Source organism: Falco naumanni, chromosome Z, assembly GCF_017639655.2.
Source record: "Falco naumanni isolate bFalNau1 chromosome Z, bFalNau1.pat, whole genome shotgun sequence".
Lineage (NCBI taxonomy): Eukaryota > Metazoa > Chordata > Aves > Falconiformes > Falconidae > Falco > Falco naumanni.
Window position 1 is genome coordinate 69,299,373 of NC_054080.1, and position 20,105 is coordinate 69,319,477.

General features: G+C 36.6%; 1 protein-coding gene across 1 annotated transcript in view; it reads left to right on the top strand.

The window, feature by feature from the left end:
* HCN1 (hyperpolarization activated cyclic nucleotide gated potassium channel 1) overlaps positions 1-20,105 on the top strand; it is a 199,316-nt gene that overhangs the window by 145,142 nt on the left and 34,069 nt on the right. Inside the window, exon 5 of the mRNA XM_040580815.1 lies at positions 8,577-8,723. Coding sequence (XP_040436749.1) covers positions 8,577-8,723 — 147 coding nt within the window. The remainder of the gene's footprint in view (positions 1-8,576; positions 8,724-20,105) is intronic.

Genomic DNA, 20,105 nt, shown 5'->3' on the forward strand with positions numbered 1-20,105 from the left:
AGCACCATTTGTAGTCTGAGATGGGAAAGATATGTGTAACAGCATCCTGCAAATCGATGTGCCCTGTCCAGACACTCACAGTCAAGCAATGGCTGGGCCAAAAATAGGGGTTCCCCATCTATTGTGAGCAGAAATTCTGGGTTTACCTCATTTAAACCACTGTGTGTCAGGAGTAATGCTTGCAGCTGGTGACATGTTAAGGAGTTAAAGAAGAGAAAAATGCCAGGTTCTCAGAATAAATGTGACAAGAGAAAATGGAATCGAAAATCTGTTAAATAGCCATTAATAAATATAAGCTATACAATTCTTCTCATTCCTTTCCCATTAATCTGTAACTTAATGTCTTTTATTATTATTTTAACAAATAACCCACTGACAAAGTTAGGCTGGAAGTTCTTGCCAGGGGAAAAAAGTATAGCCTGCTGTTGCTTTCTATGTCTCATGTTATTAAAATTCTTCCTGGGAGGATCAAGCCTCAGGGATTTTTTTCAGGCATGATTTTTATTTATACAGATTAGATTATTCATTCCACAAGCAGAAGAAATATAATGTTGTGTTTAGACATACAACCATTCAGCTCAGCTAGTGAGTTAGAACTATGGAATACTGGCTTAAGAGATAATTTTAAAAACTTGTAAAGAATCTGTTATCCAATTTCTCAAGTGATTGAGTGAAAAAAGCTGAATAATTTATTTCCTATGAGAGAAAAATAGATATCACAAAAAAGGAGTAAATGTGCCATACAAAATTACACATTCTTTTTTTGGGGGGTGGACACAACATGCCATTTGTACATACCATTTTCATAGCATTGCATAATAGATTATATGGAATTTAATTGAAACAGCTAGTAAAGTGTTTTAGAAAAGTGACTTCTTTAAAATACACAATGTTTTCATTCAAAATAGTATCTTTAAATGGAAGTTAGGTATTTTCATTATGTGGTCTTTGCACAGAATTTTGCAAATCTTATCTCTTTAACTTCAACAGTTTATTTTGCTGAAAGATTATTTTTAAAAAGTGATGTTATTCTTTTTTCATAAGAAGAAAAACTGTTCCCCTTTATATTCTTTCAGCACTTATTCATTGCACATGGGGTTACCCTGCAGATGCTGCAGAATGGAATCTGAACAAATGAAACATATTGCTTAAAAATGAAATGCCTGTGAATTTTTGCTCAGATGAAACTTCAGTTTGCATTTTAAAAATTCCTTTGTCAATGTAATATGAGTTATAAGTGAACATTCGGTTGAATACCACATTTAAACATAGTAGACATTACAGATATTTCGTGAATTGTAAACCAGAATGTTATTTTGATATATTTCATTTTTAACTAGGAATTGAAGTTTCTGGCATATTTAATAATTTGTGTAATTCCATTATTATTGGTTTTCCAAGTCCACTTATGCATTTGAGTAATTTTGAGAAAGAGGCAATAAAACCACTCAGGTAGTTAATATGGCAAAGCCTCTCCCCAGCTGTGATTCTTTCCAAATGCATGCTCATTGTTCAGTTCTGTCTGTGTCCATACAGCTCTCATTATCTCCAGAGCTATGTGTTAGTGCTGCTTGAGCGGGATGTGGATATTTTTAATACAAAACACACTTTCCACAAAGCAAAATTTTCCACCAAAGCCATTAACCTTTCCACAATCCAAGAAAATTATATCCATTTTCCACAAAAAAAACCCACCCAAACAACCAAAATGCATAATTTTGCTTTAGCTTAAAATATTTGACATTTTGTTTTGGATAACTTCTGTATTGAACTGTGTTTGCTTTAAAAAAATAATTGCAAATGCCACCCCTCCTGTTCTTTATCTTGTGATCTCTGTTGAATCTTCCCTCTTTTCCTGAAAGGTGGTCTGCCTGGTACCTCCTGTGGAGAGGTGAGGTGCCTAAAATTCCATGAATAAGAAAATTCATGTCAGACTGAGACAACATAAAGTGTTCAGAAGGTTTGAAACGTTTCCCTCTCCCCTCACCATCCCCACCCTCATCCTCTCCACCCAGCTCTCACCACAAACTACTTCAGAAGGTTTTTCACCCTTTTCTTCACTGGAAAGAAAAAAAAAAAATAAATCTGTAAACTAAATAAAATCATGTTCCCAGCAAGGTAAAGGACAAGAGAAGAGGAAAAGCTACTTGGTTCCTTCAGCTCATTTGAAGTCTTTACAGCACAATAGCACAGAGAAAAGGGATTTTGAAATCAATGCTGCCTGCTTATATTTTGTGGAAAGTGCAGGAATTACATTTGAACTGTGGATGTGTAAAACCACTGAACTTTCACAGGGATTAGAAAATACTGGAAAATTGTTTTGTTACGTTGTAAACTGTGTGTTTATAGAAACATTCTACTAAGAAAAAGCTATTTGAGTAATATGAAAATATTTGGGATGTGCCTTTTTATTCAACACTTACTTGAAAACCTAAGATGAGCTGGGTTTTGAAATGTCATATGCTCTTCCAGGTAAGATAACTGACAGTCACCTCAATCATGGGTCTAGTCAATATTAAAAAGTTAGACAGAGGAGAAATTTTCTAATTATATTGCCTTATTAGAATTAAATCCTTTATACGTCAGACGGTTCTGTTACTTTAGTGCATTTTTCCAGTTGGTGTTCTATGATGTGTTGGCATACTAATTTCCCTTACCTTGATTCAACGAGAGCATCATGTATTGCCCTTCCAATGCAGAGTTCCCATCTACTTTTTTCCATAAGGAATCTGAAACACAATTATAAAATCCTTACCTGGCATTCGATAACTAAGAGTTGTCAGTGCCTCCCTGTAGCATTCATTTTCTTATTCTGATAACCAAAGTTTTTAAATTTCTTCATTACTTAGAAAGGCTTCACCTTGATCAGATTGCTTCCTCTCACCTTTCTGCTCCTTCTCAGTGAGTTAAATGTCCTACAAATTATAATACTGCTTAGATTCTTCTTTTATACATGGCAGGCAAGCATTTTCAAACCATTTTAAGAATACTGAGGAGTTTATTGTATCTAAATTCTGGGACACAATTTACAGAAGAATTTTACAAATGATCTCTGTTTTCTTTTTACGTTTGTCATCAGTATATAGGATATTTTTTTTTTGACACACCTCATTGAAAAGTTTGTATTTGTGAGGCTGTGCTTTTGACTGGATATAAACATCCAGTAAAGTGCTCTTTCCTCTTTTTATTCCCCTCCCCCCCCCCCGCCCCGCCTATCTATATGTGATTCATTTTATATTAATATCTTATACAGTATTTAAAAAATAAAATAAAATACTTTATTAATGTACTTTAAGGGTCAGGATTACATTTGTGGTAAAACAAAAGAGAACCTGAACATAAAAATATTTGCTATTTATTATAGGTTTTTGGGAGGAAATTTCCTAGAAGTGAGGTTCTACTGCCAAGGCCAAAATCATTGTCCAAAGTGCAAAAGGCATATCATTTGAAATGGATTTTCAAAAGAAGGTTCAGGGACCAGGGTTCTTTGAAAAACTAGTCAGTTATTGAAGTTCTTGAGTGTTGGTAATTTGGAAAAATCTGACATTGGCATTTTTTGCTGAAAAGTGTTCAGGTAATTTGGGTGTGACCAGGTTCAGGTACTGTATGTTAATGTCATTGGTTTCGTGTTTTTTAACTGATATTATTAATGTATTTCATATGTTTACATGTTTTATTGGGTCAAGGATTAAATGTTGACCTGTAAAGATTATTAGGACTATCAGAAATTTTTCAGTTAAAAGGGGCAACTTACTAGTTATGAAACACTATGAGGAAAGGACCTGGTAGGCTCAACACATGTACCAAAATATCTTGTTCACTGTTCAGGTTTCCATATAGCTGGTTTCGTTGGGATATTGCCTGTATTGGGATACTTTAAAATAAGTTCCTTGATTCAGTTACAAATCATTATGAGAAAGACCTGACTCCTCTCCTTTGCCTTTTGCCATACTTATTTTTTAAAGGATGGCTGCAGTTTTCCTAAACAACTCTATTAAGGACCTCATATGATCCATGTCATACTACTCACCTTTTGCTGGAGGGGCACAGTAGCAAAATTTTGCTACATATAAGGAGTCCATGAATAAGATTATGGTTGAAACAATAGGAAACAGTCATTACTTGATGGTGCTTTGCAGTAAAAATCTGTGAAATATTACTTTGAAATTCACTTAGCTCTTGCCTATTTCAGCAATTTTGTTTATTTGTGTAGCATTTACAGGCATTTTCATATCAGTAATGAATATAACACACTAGGACAGAAATTACTGACATTATGGTAATGCCATATATAAATCACGTTAGTATACGTACTCATTTTAGGATAAACAATTCAATATTTACCTTAAAAAAGAGGTGAGGAATTGTCAGCAGCACAGTATTTCTTCCATTCAGTGAGATTCTGAAAAGGCCAGGAACACACAGTTGTAAAGGTTTGAAAAACAGCATCAGCATTCAAAAATACTGTTTACTTCTATGAAAACATAACACAACATATGATGATTTTGAGAGACAGAAAAATTAAAGTGGAAAAATAAAATAATCTTTGTACAGGCCAAAACCAGTGTAGATAGTATAGAAGCACAGTGGGACACAAAAATAGCTATTTGTATGGATAATAAAAGCATTTAAAATACCATCAAGTAGGATCAGAAGGCTTGTGATGCCCATATTTCAGAGTATAAGCCAGCTGATCCAGGAAAAGATGACAATCTTTTTAATTATTTGCAGTCAGTTACATCATTATGCATTAAGAAGTTTTTTTTTTAAGCAGTCTGAAACCATTTGATTACCAGAAAACATATTGAGGTTAATTGGTACGTATTTAGGGTTTTATGGAAACAAACTCATACTTGGGAGTAATAACATTAGACAAAACAATGATGTTCTCATTTTAAAAAGTTTATCTTAGCTTTCCTTTGTCTTGCTGTGTCTTCATCCAGTGCAGGCTTTGCTGAATAGCCTGTATTCCTCTTATTTCTCTCCTCAGAACCCTGGAATTTGATTTAGTTTGCTGTTGCCTTTAGAGGCTTCTGACATCCCTTTAGATGTGCACACATGGAGTCCTTTATTAAGTAGTCCTCCCTGGAAAATCAAGTGCTCCTTGGTGTCATTCAGAAGCAAGGATGGAAAGGCAATTTGAAACCAAAAAAGAAAGTTTTAATACTTTGAATGTAGTCTGATGCTACTCATGTGGCATTTGAAAGCTAAAAAAAAAAAAAAAAGAAAAGTCAGGTTTGAGGGAACTTGCTATCTCTGAAAGTTATTTTACACAGATGTAAGAAAAGCACCAGAGGAGCTTTTGTGAATGTGGAATTAAGACATCTCTTTTCTGAATAACCAATACAAAAGACAAACAAACCAAACAAAACCACAAAAAAACTCTAAAGCAAACCAAAATTTTCAGTCTAGAATGGAAAAGACACAGGATACAGTGTGGCGAGAACAGTCATTAGAAAGAAATTATTCCACTCACATACGAAAATGCAGGTTTCAAGTGTCAGGTCTGATGAATAACTTAGGATCAGTTACAGCTCTTTTAAATATTGTTAAAATACAGTTTTGAGAAAACTTCACTGACAGTTTTATCAACTTCATATGTAAAATGACACTTAGAAAAATCAGAGGAAGAAGCCATTCAATTTTCATATTTATTCAAGGGATTCACAGTTCTAATGAGAATCTTTAAACCTTTTTGACATGTAATCTTTTCCCAGAAAATATTTCAGTTCTTTTTATTAGCGTTCTTTTTTATGAGTAAAGAAAACAAAACCAACCAACAACCAATAACAAAAATCAGTATGGTTATTTAAAAGTGAAAAATTTATCAGTTTCCAGCCTTTATTGATATCTGTGGTACCCACAGAGAAAATATTCTTCACTTCGTATTCTTCACTGGCATGTGACACACCACAGTGACAACTAATCTGGGAAACCCTCAAAATTGCCAGTAACACATAGCAGGTTGAAAAATGAAGTCACTTTTCTGAGAAACAAAAACCCCAATTATTACTTTGACTGAGTTAGTGAAACACATTAGTTGGTGAAACAATAATAAGATGTTTTGAGGGAGTACTTCACATGAATGTTCTGACAGAATGTCAAGAAGGGAGCAGTAACATAAATGATACAGAATATGAGTCAAAATCACACTGAGAAAGGTTAGGAGAAGCTTTGTTACAGGGTATATTAACGGGATAGCGACCACTCACAGAGTCAGATATTATGAAATAGAAAGAGACCTTGACAGCATTTCAGATGGTTAAATATTTCTGGGAATTGTGGGAGACTTTAACTTCCTTGCTGAATTTTTTTACAAAATGTTGCTGATATGCAGCTGTCCCTGTTATTCTATGTGTTTTTAATTTGGAAACATTTTGAGACAAACCAGTAATAAGCACTACATTCCTACTAGTTTTATTTTTTCTGTTTCCCTAAAATTTCTTATGTGTAAGCATAAACCTGGCAGATAAGAGAACTCACTTGTGTGGGAGAAAGCCCCTAGTAATAGCACTAATGAAAGGGAGCAGTGTAAACTGCTGGCAAAGCAAATTGCTTTTAGCATGAATACACTTCTTCACAGTCATTCTGGTATACAAGTGCTTTGCAGCTCACTAGCATTATCTATCTCAATGAATGTAGTATATTTTTTATTACCAAGGATTACTCTATATTTGTGTTGCTCAAGCATATTTGTATGCAAGTAAGATTGAGCAAAGTGGTGCAGCCCCTATGCTAGGGAGCATAGTAAAGTCTTTTCCCTGCCTATGTGTGCTATGACACACACCTGCTACACATCTTTACATGAAGCCACAGCAATGAAGGGCTGGACACAGACATGAAGAGGACATTGCACAGTGCAGCACCTTCTCCTTGGCTTTGCTGCAGGGAAGCTGAAGCACTGCACAGCAGCTGGGACTATGTGACCACCTTGGTGAGATATATAGAGCACTGGGTGATCTCGCGTCCCTTCCCTCTAAGTAAATGGGTGCCTAGATAAGCTGTAACTGATTAGTAGGGTAATTTTAGAAGCAACACTTTGTTTATGCTAGAGCATATCTGTCTTCTGGTGACCTAGAACTCTGATTCAAACCTACAATATATGGATAAATTTCTCCATATCAGAAACAAATGATGAGCACGCAAATATAAATCTTACTTCTGAAGGATGGGAGTGAAGAGGTCTTGCTTTGAAGATGCAAAATAGCTATACAAAGGTTAAATCATGCCTACATATTCATGGTACATTTTTGAATAGTCCTGTGCAAAATTACCTCCTATTTGTGGAATGCGTATTGTACATGTGGTCTCATCTAATATTTTGCCACTTTGCAAAGCAGAACCTAATTTCAATTCCAGAGGATGGAGCAGTCTCCAATTATGTAAGTTAAAGAATATGTGCTGCAGTTTGTAGGGAGTGTAATGTGTATTATAAATTCATTTAATTGCTTTACAGAAATTCTGATCCAAATTAAGACTTCATTGGCTTTTTCGTGGAAAAGAGTTAAAAGTGCCTAATTAAGCATGAAAAAATTAATGAAAAAAATTTAAATTAAGATGTTGTACATATGTAAACCAAATTTCTGCCAAGTTTTAACTCACCTATAAGCCTGGGATGAGTTTTATCCTCTGTGTCTTAGTGCCTTATCCTCTTCAACTGAGACAAGGATGGAGGGTCTGAGGGGCAAAAGTCTTGCTCAGGCACTAGTTGTCCATTTGCCGTTTGGGCATCTTCTCCATTTTGTGGGTTTCAGATATATCATGCAGTGTAGTACAGTAGAACTCCAAGTATGTTAATTCTAGACTTTCTTTTCTGAAAACCATGCTACCCAAAAAGGCTTCTGAAGAAGAGAAGCAAACAAAGCAGAAGACATGACAGAGGATTAGTAGAAACAAGGAAACCAAATGCACATGGTAAATGAAGTGAGGTCCTCTGAGTCTCCTGGGTCATGGAATTTCTCTTCTCCCACTGTCTATTTCCTGATACCATAGCTATTTTCCCAGTTCACTTCTCTCTTTTCATCATTGCTCCTGAGGAATTCTTTCTAGTTCATTATCTCCACAGCTTTTACCTTTGTTCTTCAACTACTTTGTAAGCATACACAATGTTAGTATGTTACATATTGATACAACATATCCAGTTTCTGAAATTTCAGACCTTAAACTCTCTGCGGATGTAGCACTAGAGACATAGAGAAACACTGTGTACAGTTTCCCTGTCTGTTGCATGGAATGAGCTAAAAATGGTGTTGGTGTACTTTCACAACTTATGTATAGCTGGGAACTTAGGGAACACATGACATGTGTGAAGGTTTGACTTCTAAAACTTACATATTCATGTGGATATCAGCATGCATCACGACTAAAGGCACTTTCTGCAATTGATAGTTGTGATGTCACGTAAGTAATACTAAATTAATATTTCTGTGAAGGTTCTCTGACATAAATAAAATGTGATCTTTATAACATATGTAAGGCTTAATTTGCTATGTGAATGAATTTTCATTTTGCTGGTGCCTTCTTTAGGTAGTAAAAAAGTGTTTTTTTTCTGATTCTTCCTTTAATTGTCTTGACAGTACAAACAAGTGGAACAGTACATGTCATTCCACAAGTTACCTGCTGAAATGCGCCAGAAAATCCATGATTACTATGAGCACCGCTACCAAGGCAAGATCTTTGATGAAGAAAACATTTTGAATGAGCTCAACGATCCCCTCAGGGAGGTAAGATTAAAGCATTTGAGGAGTTTTTCATGCTATGGAAATTTTTCATGCCTTTGCTGTTTCTGTGTTGAAATGCTCTTTCTGATTCTATTCTGTAACATTTCATCTCATTTGACCTTGTCAATGAATGACCAGGATAATGAATTTAATATTAGTTTGACACAAAGACATAAGCAGATTTACATCTAGTCTGAACCAGTCTGTCAGAATCATGGCCACACAAGGATGTCAAAGAGTAAAACCCTGTTCTTAATTGTTGAGTGAAACTCATGGGTTTCTGCAATTCTTTAAAATAGAGAGGGGCTGTACTAGAATGGTCCTGGGTGAAAGGTTTTTTCTGCTCTCCCTGACTGCTGACCATGCACCCGTGCTGATGAAACCACTGGAAGTCACCAGTGAAGGGAGAGTTGCTGTTTTTCACTGTGTGAAGTAGCATCCTTGGTTAGGGTGGTCTCTACTGGAGATGAGGAAGCTGGAGCATGATACACAAGCCACTACAAAATCTCTTTTCTTAAAACTCCAGTCTGTATTCCAGTTTCAGGGGGTTTATAATATTGTGTTGTGCTGTGCTGTGCTGTGTTGTGTTGTTATGTAACGCTATGTTACATTTGTTGTGTGGAAACAGCTGGAATATTCTTTGGCAAGGTGCTTGTGTGGGGGGAAAGCAGCATTCATCTTGCTGTAACAGAAATAGCTGCTTAATTGGAATATAAATCTGACTGTCTTTTGTTGGGTGGTGCTCATGTCTGACCTACTCAAGGATGTTTGTGTTACCAGTTGGCTGATACCCTCTACTGAAAGGAGGAAAAAAACCTCAGAGAATAACAAAGTTGAAAAATTCAGGGAGAAGAAAGCATAAACAGGGAAAAGAGAAAAGAAGCAAGAAAAAGCGAGAATAAAGGAGGAGCAATCTGATATGTGATGAAACCTGTACATTTTTTCAGTGATAGCAAGTAATGCTTTTTAGTATCTTCTGCCATGGGGTGAGAGGTGCTGAATGTATATTTGCATGTGTATATATATAAATATATAAATAACGTATAAATATTACCCAACAGAGCGCAGGATGACACCTGTAGTTTTAGAAATACACATGAAGGTTGTTTGGATTTTTTTTAATAAGTTCTGTGGCATAAGAAAAGGATAGGTCTGTGATGGAATGTCTGTACCATTGAATATTTCTCTTTGTTATGAAGGGGAAACATGGCAATCCATTGCCAAGATCAATCAAGTTCTATAGTTAAAATAGTTATAAGAAACTGACTGCCTTGCCTGTTCATGGGCTCTGAGGGCAGCTGGCACAGTTTTGCCACATCTGTGTTATGAAACTCCAGTAGTGGCCTCCCTCCTCAGAAAGTGCCGACTGGGAATGGTGAATGCTGCCCAAAATTGCTGGGTAATTGTTAGATGGTTAAAGTCAAAATCAGGCCAAACCGTGATTGTTCTAAAAAATTAACACTATAGATGACGGAATTCCAGTGCCTGGGTCCATTAGATTCCCTAAGACAGATGTAGCCTGAGTCCTTTTGTTATATTGTGAATTACTAAGTGTTTTGGAGGGCAGAGGGAGATCTCTGGCTTTTGCACTGCCTGTGCCAGTTTACCCTTTGGCTTCCCTTGGTAGCTTTTGAAATGTTAGGATGAGAACGTACTATAAAAATCTATCATGTAAGACAGGAAAATATGGGAATTATCCCTAGAGTACAGTGGCAGTCAAAACATGAATCTTGGCCAGTGTGGAACCTTTTTTTTGTTAAAAGAACAGAAGCATGTACAGATCCATCAATCACTGACATCAGAAACAGTTTCATCTATTTCCACTTTTACGGAAAGTTTTTCTCCATAAATCAAGTCTAATACACTTCCATTGCAAAATCTTCTTTTATTAACAAACAGTTTGCTGTTATGGCACTCTAATTACTTGTCTTTTCCTCCCTTCATTCCTCCCTCCCTTAGTCCTGTCACCTTGCTTTCCTTTTTTCTTATTGCCCAAGAGCAGCATGAAAAATTTGGTCAAGCATAAAACCCAAAAAGCACTTCTGAGGAGAGATGAAGTATGGAAACTTTCAAAAATTAATGAGCCACTAAAAACATGGAGTAAGAATAGAATTTCACATAAAAGGTGGCTTCTGTTTTTGCTGTGGTCATGTTGCACTTAGGATGCCTTCTTTGTTCCCTGTATTATATACGAAAAATACATTTACTCATCTACAATCAGGTTGCACACTGCTCTGATGACAACATAGTAGTTGTTCAGAAGAAGATAAAAAAAAAAAAAAAAAGAAAAAAAAAAGAAGTAAGAACTGGACAGTGGCAATGCCAGAAGACTTTTGCCAATGAATCTGTCCAAATTGTGGCAGCAGCTTACGCACAGTGCTTTAAAAACACCACTTTTTTACTTGCTGAAATTAACAGTTTGAAATTCTGTTTTAGCTACCAATTCAGTATGTGCGGTTTGGTAGTGCAGGTAGTGTTTTTTTGATGTTACTAATGAATAATAAACTAGAGCCTTTTAAAGGCAGAACACAATTGTTCACATATTGGACAGGATATACCATCTTCTGTACCAGTATCTGCACAAGGCTATAATGTTGAGGTGACCACACAGGTAGTGTAGCTGCATCATTCAAGAATAAGTATTTACTGCATTTCTTAAGTTTTTAATGAATCCTGCATTTTGTGGTACTTTGAGTTTAGCATTGGGTAAGAATTAAACATTCAGTCTCCACAGGGTATACTTACCTTGATCAAAGTATCTTCTGATTAAGACTTTGCACTGAAATCATTATTTCCTCGCAGTAAGTAGAACAAAAGAAACCACACAAACTACTGCATAATTATAACATGGATATTATAAAATGTTATAAAAAAGGTTGCAGTGTCTTCTAGTTCTCCTTGTTCTCAAGCATTCAAGTTTATTGTATGGACTGAAATTTTCCATGGCTAGGCTCTCTTTACTGATTATGACCCTTTTTTGGCCCATGTTGGAAAAAAAGTTGTCTCACTCTTTTTTAGCAGAGAAGTAATTATGCATGCTATAAATACGATCATTCAATCATTAAAAATACCTAAAGGACATAGAATTAGCAGTAAAAATCTGGTGTAAAATTAATTCTTATGTGATCAATACTCCTAATAAAGCTGTATATGCTTATAGTAGAGGTAAAAGATCTTCTGGTAAAAAAGGATGGATGTTCATTTTACTGAGCTTCTGAAAATTATGTATGGAACATTCATACTTGATTGTATGATGAAAATAAGGAAAAGCTAAGAAAAGGTCTGGTGCATATGTGTGAGTGGCTAACATTGGATAACAGCAACAGAGTCATGTTTATTGTGGGGAATTAACTACGGCTTCATAAAATATGAAGAAAAGAATACTGAACATTTTCAAATTTTACAAGGCTTTCTTTAGGTGCTTCATAGCTGTGTTAAGCTGGTAGCTGACCTGTATCATTCAAGGGTAAACTTGCATTAATGAAGAGATTCCCTTCAATGACTGGGAACTAAGGTAGAGACTTATTAGAAAATGGGACTTAAAAACTTTATCTTCTCCCCAGTTAAACTGGTTGCACAGTTTGGGTATATTAGTCCCATGGTAATGTAGTTAATTGGATATCCTCAGCTCTACGCACTCAAACTGTAATAACTATGCATTGCCATATGCGGTGTGCTGCACCCTGCTCGTAAGGGAAGGTGCTCTCTGATGAAAATAAAGAATTAAAGGTTTCTTTTCATTAAATTCAGAAATTTCACTTACTTGAAAGCATATCCCCTTTTTCACAGTTACATTTCTCTGATAATAACTGTCCAGCCTTGTTGAGAATCAGTTAGTCAGAGGTCTTCTAGCAGTTAAAATTTCAGTAGATATAGAAGATTTTAAATTGCTTCTTCCAGGCCATGCAATGTTGGATTTGTCAAACCTATCTGTAGCTCCATACAAGCTCTGCAAAAAGTCTGAGCTAATCATCAGGCTTTCTCTGCATATGCCTCTCCCCATACACTCTCATGGTAAAAATCTAGCTGACTAGCTTAGAAAACAGGCTACATCTTCAAATAGCAGTTGATGTATGAAATAAATGCTGCCTTTAATAATATTTGCAATTAACTACCTACCTACCTCATTTCTTGAGGTAGTAATTAGCAATTGGTAGCAATTAGCATGTTTGCCTTATATAAATATCATCTCTGGTTCTTCAGCAGACATAGATACTTGTGAAGTTTCTAAGGTTCCTATCTTTTAACTTGGAGTTCTTGTCACCTACATCCTTGAACATCATTTGGCATCAGAAAGCCCCTAATCCTAAAAGTTGTCTTTATGACTGTCATGACATGAAATGGTGATGGTACAGACAACAAGAAAGAAAAAAAAAACAACAAAGCAACAACTCAAAAAAACCCACAACTGAGGGAAAGCTATTCCAGAAGGACACCTGAATTTCAAAAGTTTAAAGACATACATAAGCAGTTTCATCTAAGAAAAGAGTGTAAGAAATGTTTAAGTGACTCAGCTCTGGTATTTGTCTAAGCTACCAGCTTCGCCAGCAGTGGCTGTAGGTGGAAGCCTACCTATAAGAACAGGGCAAGTATGGTATTTCCCTTAATGACCTTCCTAGACTACCAATATTTTAGTTCAAGGGATTCTCTGTGACTGATGTGACTTGTATACTGGGTAATCTTTAATACATATCTCTTCCAATTACTTATTTACACTCCTCTTGAATCCATGTACTCTGCACCCACACCATCCCTTGGCAAGGAGCACAGACTTGTACCCTGTTGCATGAGAAACAACCTCGGTTTGGGATTGAACCTGGCTCCCACTCTTTTTTTGGGGTTTGGTGGCCATTAATTCTTGTAGAAAAAGTGATAGTACAGTCAGTCCTACCCACCCTTTGCATGCCAGTTATGATTTTTTAGACTTATATGATATCTGTAAACTGTAATTTTTTGAAGGTAAAGAGACCTATTCTACTTCTTCCTTGCATGGAAGAGAGCTCATCCCCATGGTAATCCTTTTCGCCATTCTCAATTTCTCCCTTCTCTACTATAGAGATGAGAGCACCAGTTCTGCAGCCAGCATACTGATGTTATAATAATGTGAATAAATCCTTTCCTAATAAATTCTAATATTAATTTGCTTTTTTAATCACTGTCAATTACTGAGTTTTAAAATCATAACTGTAGGAGCTAATTCCTAAGACGTAATGGATACATTATTAAATGTTTTTGTCTAGGTGTATCACTTAACATTGCTTTCCTTTCGTAATTTTCAACCAGCCTGTAATAAGCTGCTTTTAGTTTCTTTTTAACAAGCTTCTTCATCTTTACATGGTGCTATTTGCAAAATTGAACATAACTGTGTGAAGTGCTTGGCTTTTGTTGTTCCCATAAGGATAGCAAATGTAAGTAAGTTATGGTACCAATTACAGCCTAATGAGTCAAGTGTAAGATTCTGGAAAAGATCCTGCACACTGCTCAGTGTAACATCCAGGGTGGCATTTTATGAGAGTTCTTGTAAGAAAGGTACTCTTCAAGCTTCCATGGATTTATAATTGATAATAGTAACTATGTCAAAACAGGACTAAAACCAGATTAATTTGATACATATAGAAAATTAATTATATTTTTAGAGAAAGTATTTGGTCCTTTCAAAATAATTTTTAAAATCATCGATTTGGTAACGTCACCATTTCCACCACCACCACCACCCCCCCCCCCCCCCGTTGTTAACCTGCTCTTTTTCTCCATTAAAATTTACTTACTTTTGTAATTTCTTTCCTTCTATTTATCTTCATAAATCACAAAACATTATATTCTCATTTAGACTGTAATATAATCCTATGCACAAAGGATGATACATCTCCAGAGTTAATTGTATGAGCCCCAAATATGGTGTGATTAGATCATAGTATGCTTCAGTCCTCTTTGATAGTGTAGTCATTATGTTTTTTGGATTCAGGCCACCAAATATTAAAATAATGGTAGAAAATCAAATGAGCTTATTAAAAAAATAAAGTATCAGAGTCGATATTTAATTATTGGAGATTCCAAATATTTTGCTTCCATAGCAACTTATATCTGTAGCTCATAAAAGACAGAGAGGTAATTTTTCCATCATAAACCACTGTATTTTTATTAATTTTTATATGCAGTGAACCTTGGTATGAAGCTTAAAGAAGAAAACTAGGAAAAATGTGTCAGAGTTATAAATGTAGTCATACTGGAACTCATTTAAGTATGTCTTTATACAGCTGTATGGAGAGAGTGAATACCTCTTTAGTGCATTAGTTTTTTCAGATAGACACAGATTTGATGTAACTTCAGTTCATACTTTGGAGTACTGAAGTCATAAATGAATTATGCAGCATGTTGGTGTTGCAGAATAAATCCTGATATACCACAGCATTATTTATTTGACAAATGCTGAAAACCAGAAGTATTTGTATTTTTCAGTGATCTGTGTAGGATGTGCCTAAATCTAAGCATAAAAGGCTTAAAAAAAAAACAACCCTGAAAACCTCTTAGAAAGGATTATAGTTAAGTTTTTAAAATTAAAAATAGTAACAAATACTACATGTTGGAAATGAGCAATCACCAGGTGATTGGATTATTATGTTTCAAGATGTTTTTCTTTAGCTGGTATGACATGGCAACAAGCTGTGTGCATCCTCAGATCCGTTTCCTGGGGACCTAAGACAATGTAGGTTGATTTCCTGAACTGTGGGGAGTGTGTTGCTCCTGGATGTATGCATATACACAAGTGTACATGCTGCCGCTGAGACACAGCTTTTGAATTGTCAACAACTTTTGTTGCTGTTACACATATACAAGAAACTTTGATCGCAGTCCCTTCTGTTTCACATGCTTTGTTAGCAAATCCATCCTCAGCTGAGACATGCTTTGGCAAGTCCAAGTTCTAACAGCTTTCAATATTACAGATAATAATACACCAACAGTTCTCAGTAGTTACGGTTTCGAAGTTTTGTTACTGCACCTACGAGATTCCTTTGTCATAATTGTTCAATAAATATTTCAGACATGACAGTTCTTTCATGAGCTCTTCAAATATACTCATCCAAATCAAATTCCCATATCTTCGTGCAGAAGTTGTCTTTCATAGAAAGATAAGTTGTTTGAGAAAAGTACCAGACTATTTAGATGGAAACTAGATGCTGTGAGAGATGTCAAATTCCCTTACAGAGAAGTAAATCCACTCTGTGCCTGCTATCGCAGGAACTGCAGTTCCAGTCTGAACTGCTATTCAGGCATCTGAAGAGCAGAATCAGAAAGGTTTATGAGGGCCAGGTCCAGTGCACTGAGAGAACAGCAGCTAATGCAATGAATGCTTTCCCGCAGAGGAGAATTTCACACCATTGCCTTATTCAGTCCAAGATCATGCTTCCAAGTGTCTTTCATGTCTCAGTTCTTAATGAACTGAAGAATTTGTTCAGCTAGTTGAAACCCAGGTGGTGCTAGGGGCAGTGGATGGAAAGAGTCAAGCACTTTTTTTCTTTTTTCCTTTATGCAGTTTCTGCTGAAAGCCAGGAAAGGTTATTACATATTAGACAATGCTTACCACAGCATGTTCATTCCTACTAGGTCTGAATATGTTATTGCAATTATAGATGGCATTGCTGATTTTAAGGAGGTTAAAAATAATAAAGTATTTCAGATGACTTATGAGTTAGTTCCCCTTCTGTAAACCTGTTCTTTTGACACTGTGCTTACTTTGGCTTGGTTAGTGTCCTCTCTAGTAGGATTTGGAAAGTTTTGGGTTATTTAGCTAAAACCAAATGATCTTTTGCCCTAATCCCTGAATTGTGACTGCAAATCCATTATGTTAAAATAGCAGTTCACACATGTTCCTTTGAACCCTGTAAAGAATAATTCAAGATAAATGAAAAAAATAAATAAATGAAAATTTATAATGCAGGATTGGAAACTGCATAACTCATTTTATTCAAAATTAGGAGATTCAGGTCATGGCTACAGGAAAGAAATCTGGTACCTACCAAAGTTCTCTGTTTTCCCCTCATGGGCTTCTGCAGTAAAAAGTCATGGCACTTGAAGAAGAGAAGTGTGGGAAAGGGAAGGAGGAAAGCAGAAGACAGGATGCAGCCCTGATCCTAGTAGAAAACGTGGTACAAACAAGACAGGGATGCACAGTATGGGCGTACCCATGTCCCTTTCATGTAAATTTCATTCTTAGAGCTGGTGAAAGGGAACACCTTTTCCTTCAGTTTTCACTGTTGAATTTAAAGTCTAGATCCAGAAGCCAGCTAAGGTCTTTTGAAGCATATTTTTCTGGAATCTTAAAAATGCTGTGGGAGTCATGTGATACAAAAGTTTCTGTGATGAGTGGGCAGCATTTAAACATGCCAGTGTCCATGAGGGTCAACACAAATAATATATTAGATTTGTGACCCACAACCACCAAGACGAGATAAATATCCCATGACCTGCCTGATGCAGAAGCAAATGCATGTGCCTATTTTTATGCACTGTTGCCTGTTATGATTATGGTAGTAACAGCATACAGAAGGATACAGAGAATTTCCAACACAAAAATTAAGGCAACTCCAGCCTTTTAAAAGGATGTGATCTCAAAGCCAAAGACAAGGAGACAGGCTGGACTGATGGACCAAGGCCAGTTATATGAGGTTCAACAAGGAGAAATACCGAGTCCTGCCCGTGGGTCACACCAGCCCCCGCAGCGCTGCGGGCTGGGGGCAGGGGGCTGGGAACTGCCTGGGGGGAAAGGGCCTGGGGGGGCTGGTTGGTGGCTGTCTGAGCGTGAGCCAGCAGTGTGCCCAGGTGGCCAAGAAGGTCAACAGCACCCTGGCTTGTACCAGGAACAGCGTGGCCAGCAGGACCAGGGCAGTGCTGTCCCCCTGCACTGGACACTGGTGAGGCCGCCCTTCGAATCCTGTGTTCAGTGTTGGGCCCCTCACAGCCAGGGGGACATTGAGGTGCTGGAGCATGTCCAGAGAAGGGCAACAAAGGTGGTGAAAGGTCTGGAGCACAAGTCTTCTGATGAGCAGCTCCGGGAACTGGGGTGTTTGGAGAAGAGGAGACTCAGGGGGGATCTTCTTCCTCTCTACAGCTACATGACAGGAGGTTTTAGGCAGGTGGGGTTTGGTCTTTTCTCCAAGGTAACTAGAAACAGGACAAGAGGAAACAGTCTCAGGTTACACCAGAGGTGGTTTAGATTGGATATTAGGAAAAATTTTATCCCTGAAAGTGTGGTCAAGCATTGAAGCAGGCTGCCCAGGGAGGTGTTGGAATCAGCATCCCTGGAGTTGTATAAAAACACATAGATGTGGCACTTAGGGACATGGTTTAGTGATGAACTTGGCAATCCTGTGTTAACGGTTGGACTTGAAAATCTCAAAGGTCTTTTCCAACCTTTCTATGACTCTATGAGAACAAAAACAACAAAGCACAAAATCTGTTATGAATGCCCATTTATGAACTCAATTTCCAGTTGTTACACTGGTGATTTAAGAAGGTAAATATTGTTAAAGCTGTTGGACATATCACAGTTAAGCTCTGCACATCATGGCAATGCTATATCATTGTTTTGCTTTTTCCCTACTGCCACTTCTACAAAAAAAATGTACGTAATTTTGAAAACTGCACAAAATTCTGTCTAATCTGTAGTTTTAGACTGCTGTTACCTAGCAAACACAGTAAGGAAATCTTTTCCCCAAAAATTGTCTTGCAGGTAAGCCAAAGGTGAAATACTGTTTTTCTAAAGTCTTAGTACCTGAAAAATAAGAGCTCTGCTCCTTAGTTGCAAAATAATCTTTTGAAAGTGTAATCTCTTTTGATTAAGAGTCTGTATGTAAGAGATTAAATGGAAAGGAGAACTGAAAAAAAAATAATAATTGAGACTATTTATAAATGGACAGATAATGAAATTTAGCATAGATGCAGATGCAGGTGGTGTTGAATTACACTTGTTTAATTTAAAGGTAACTGTTTAACACTGAAGGAACTTAGTGTCTGATATTTTTAGTGCTTAACAAAAAGTCTTCCTCCCCTTGGGACTAAATTACTGCCATACAAGATTGTTAGACGTGAGTGGATTTAAAAGCTCGTGCAAAATGTGGAGTTTGACACTGTGGGTACAGGTGCAGACTTCCTGGTAGTGCCTGGGATGAGTTCAAGGCAATGCTTTTTATCTGTTGTTTCCATCTCTTTCATGATACCTTACACAGTCCCACTCAGCGGTAGCACTGGATCCTAACTAAGCCAGCCTTGGTAGGAATTGAGCACTGACTGGCAAGGAGTTCCCCTAAGAGGATTTTAATCTCCCATCTTGATCTGTGGAGTCTTTGTTTGTTAATTTCCTTCTGAATAAATGAATTTTTCTTTCCCTTCATTTGTGAAAAGTGAAAACTCTGTAGCTGGTTAAGAGAATACTAACAATGTGCCCTAAAGCACATACAGCTGTAAGTTTTATGGTGCCTTACTAGAAGGCTAAATATTTTTGTGGATAAAATAAATACCTGTGCGCTTATATATATTTTAAAGAAAAGCCACATTCTTTGTAATTAACAGTTTTCATTTTAGCCTGGATTACAGTCATTAGTTAACTGTGCAACTGAAAACTATAATTTATCTCTGTGATTTCATAAAAGTCACTTACGTGTATTAAAAATAAGTTTATTTCATACTGAGGCATTTTTTCTTCTACTAAATTGAAAATCAGGAAATGAAGATGGGTCTGTGTCTTTTAAAAACGTAAGAAAGTATAGAACTACTGAGAATAATTTGAAAAAATATACCTCATGAAAACATTATGCTATGGGAGTCATAACAGGTTATCTGGGAAATACAGTGGCTAGTACAGACATCCACAGTCCCCAAAACAAAAATCTATCCAATCATTGTACCACTTATTGCCACACATTGTATAAGCAGTTATGTATTAATGAGTATAAGAGATCTTGTAATCATCCACATTACACCAAGTGTAGAAAGTCTCCCATCAGCTGAGGTTGAAAATTAAACAGTTCATGCTTTTTAGCATCTGGCACAAAATAGATTTACTACTGAGAGGAAGACAGATGCTGTCACTGTTATATGTGGGCAGCGTAATATATAACGTACCTTGAAAGGAAATAAGAGGCAATGACATATGTAGAGAAGCAGAACTGGAGGTGTCTGTAGCTTGCTCTGTCATTCTCTTAACACCATATATATTCTTCATAATGTTGATACAGCAATGGGACAAACTTAGAATGTGAGAAAAAGGTTAATACCCTGCCTGAGACGTTATTTGAAGTTCATGACTGGCCTGTTTTTAGGCCCCCATGTGAGATGTTCACTGAAAATAGATACAGATCATGTGTCCTTGCAAAATATAGAACATGA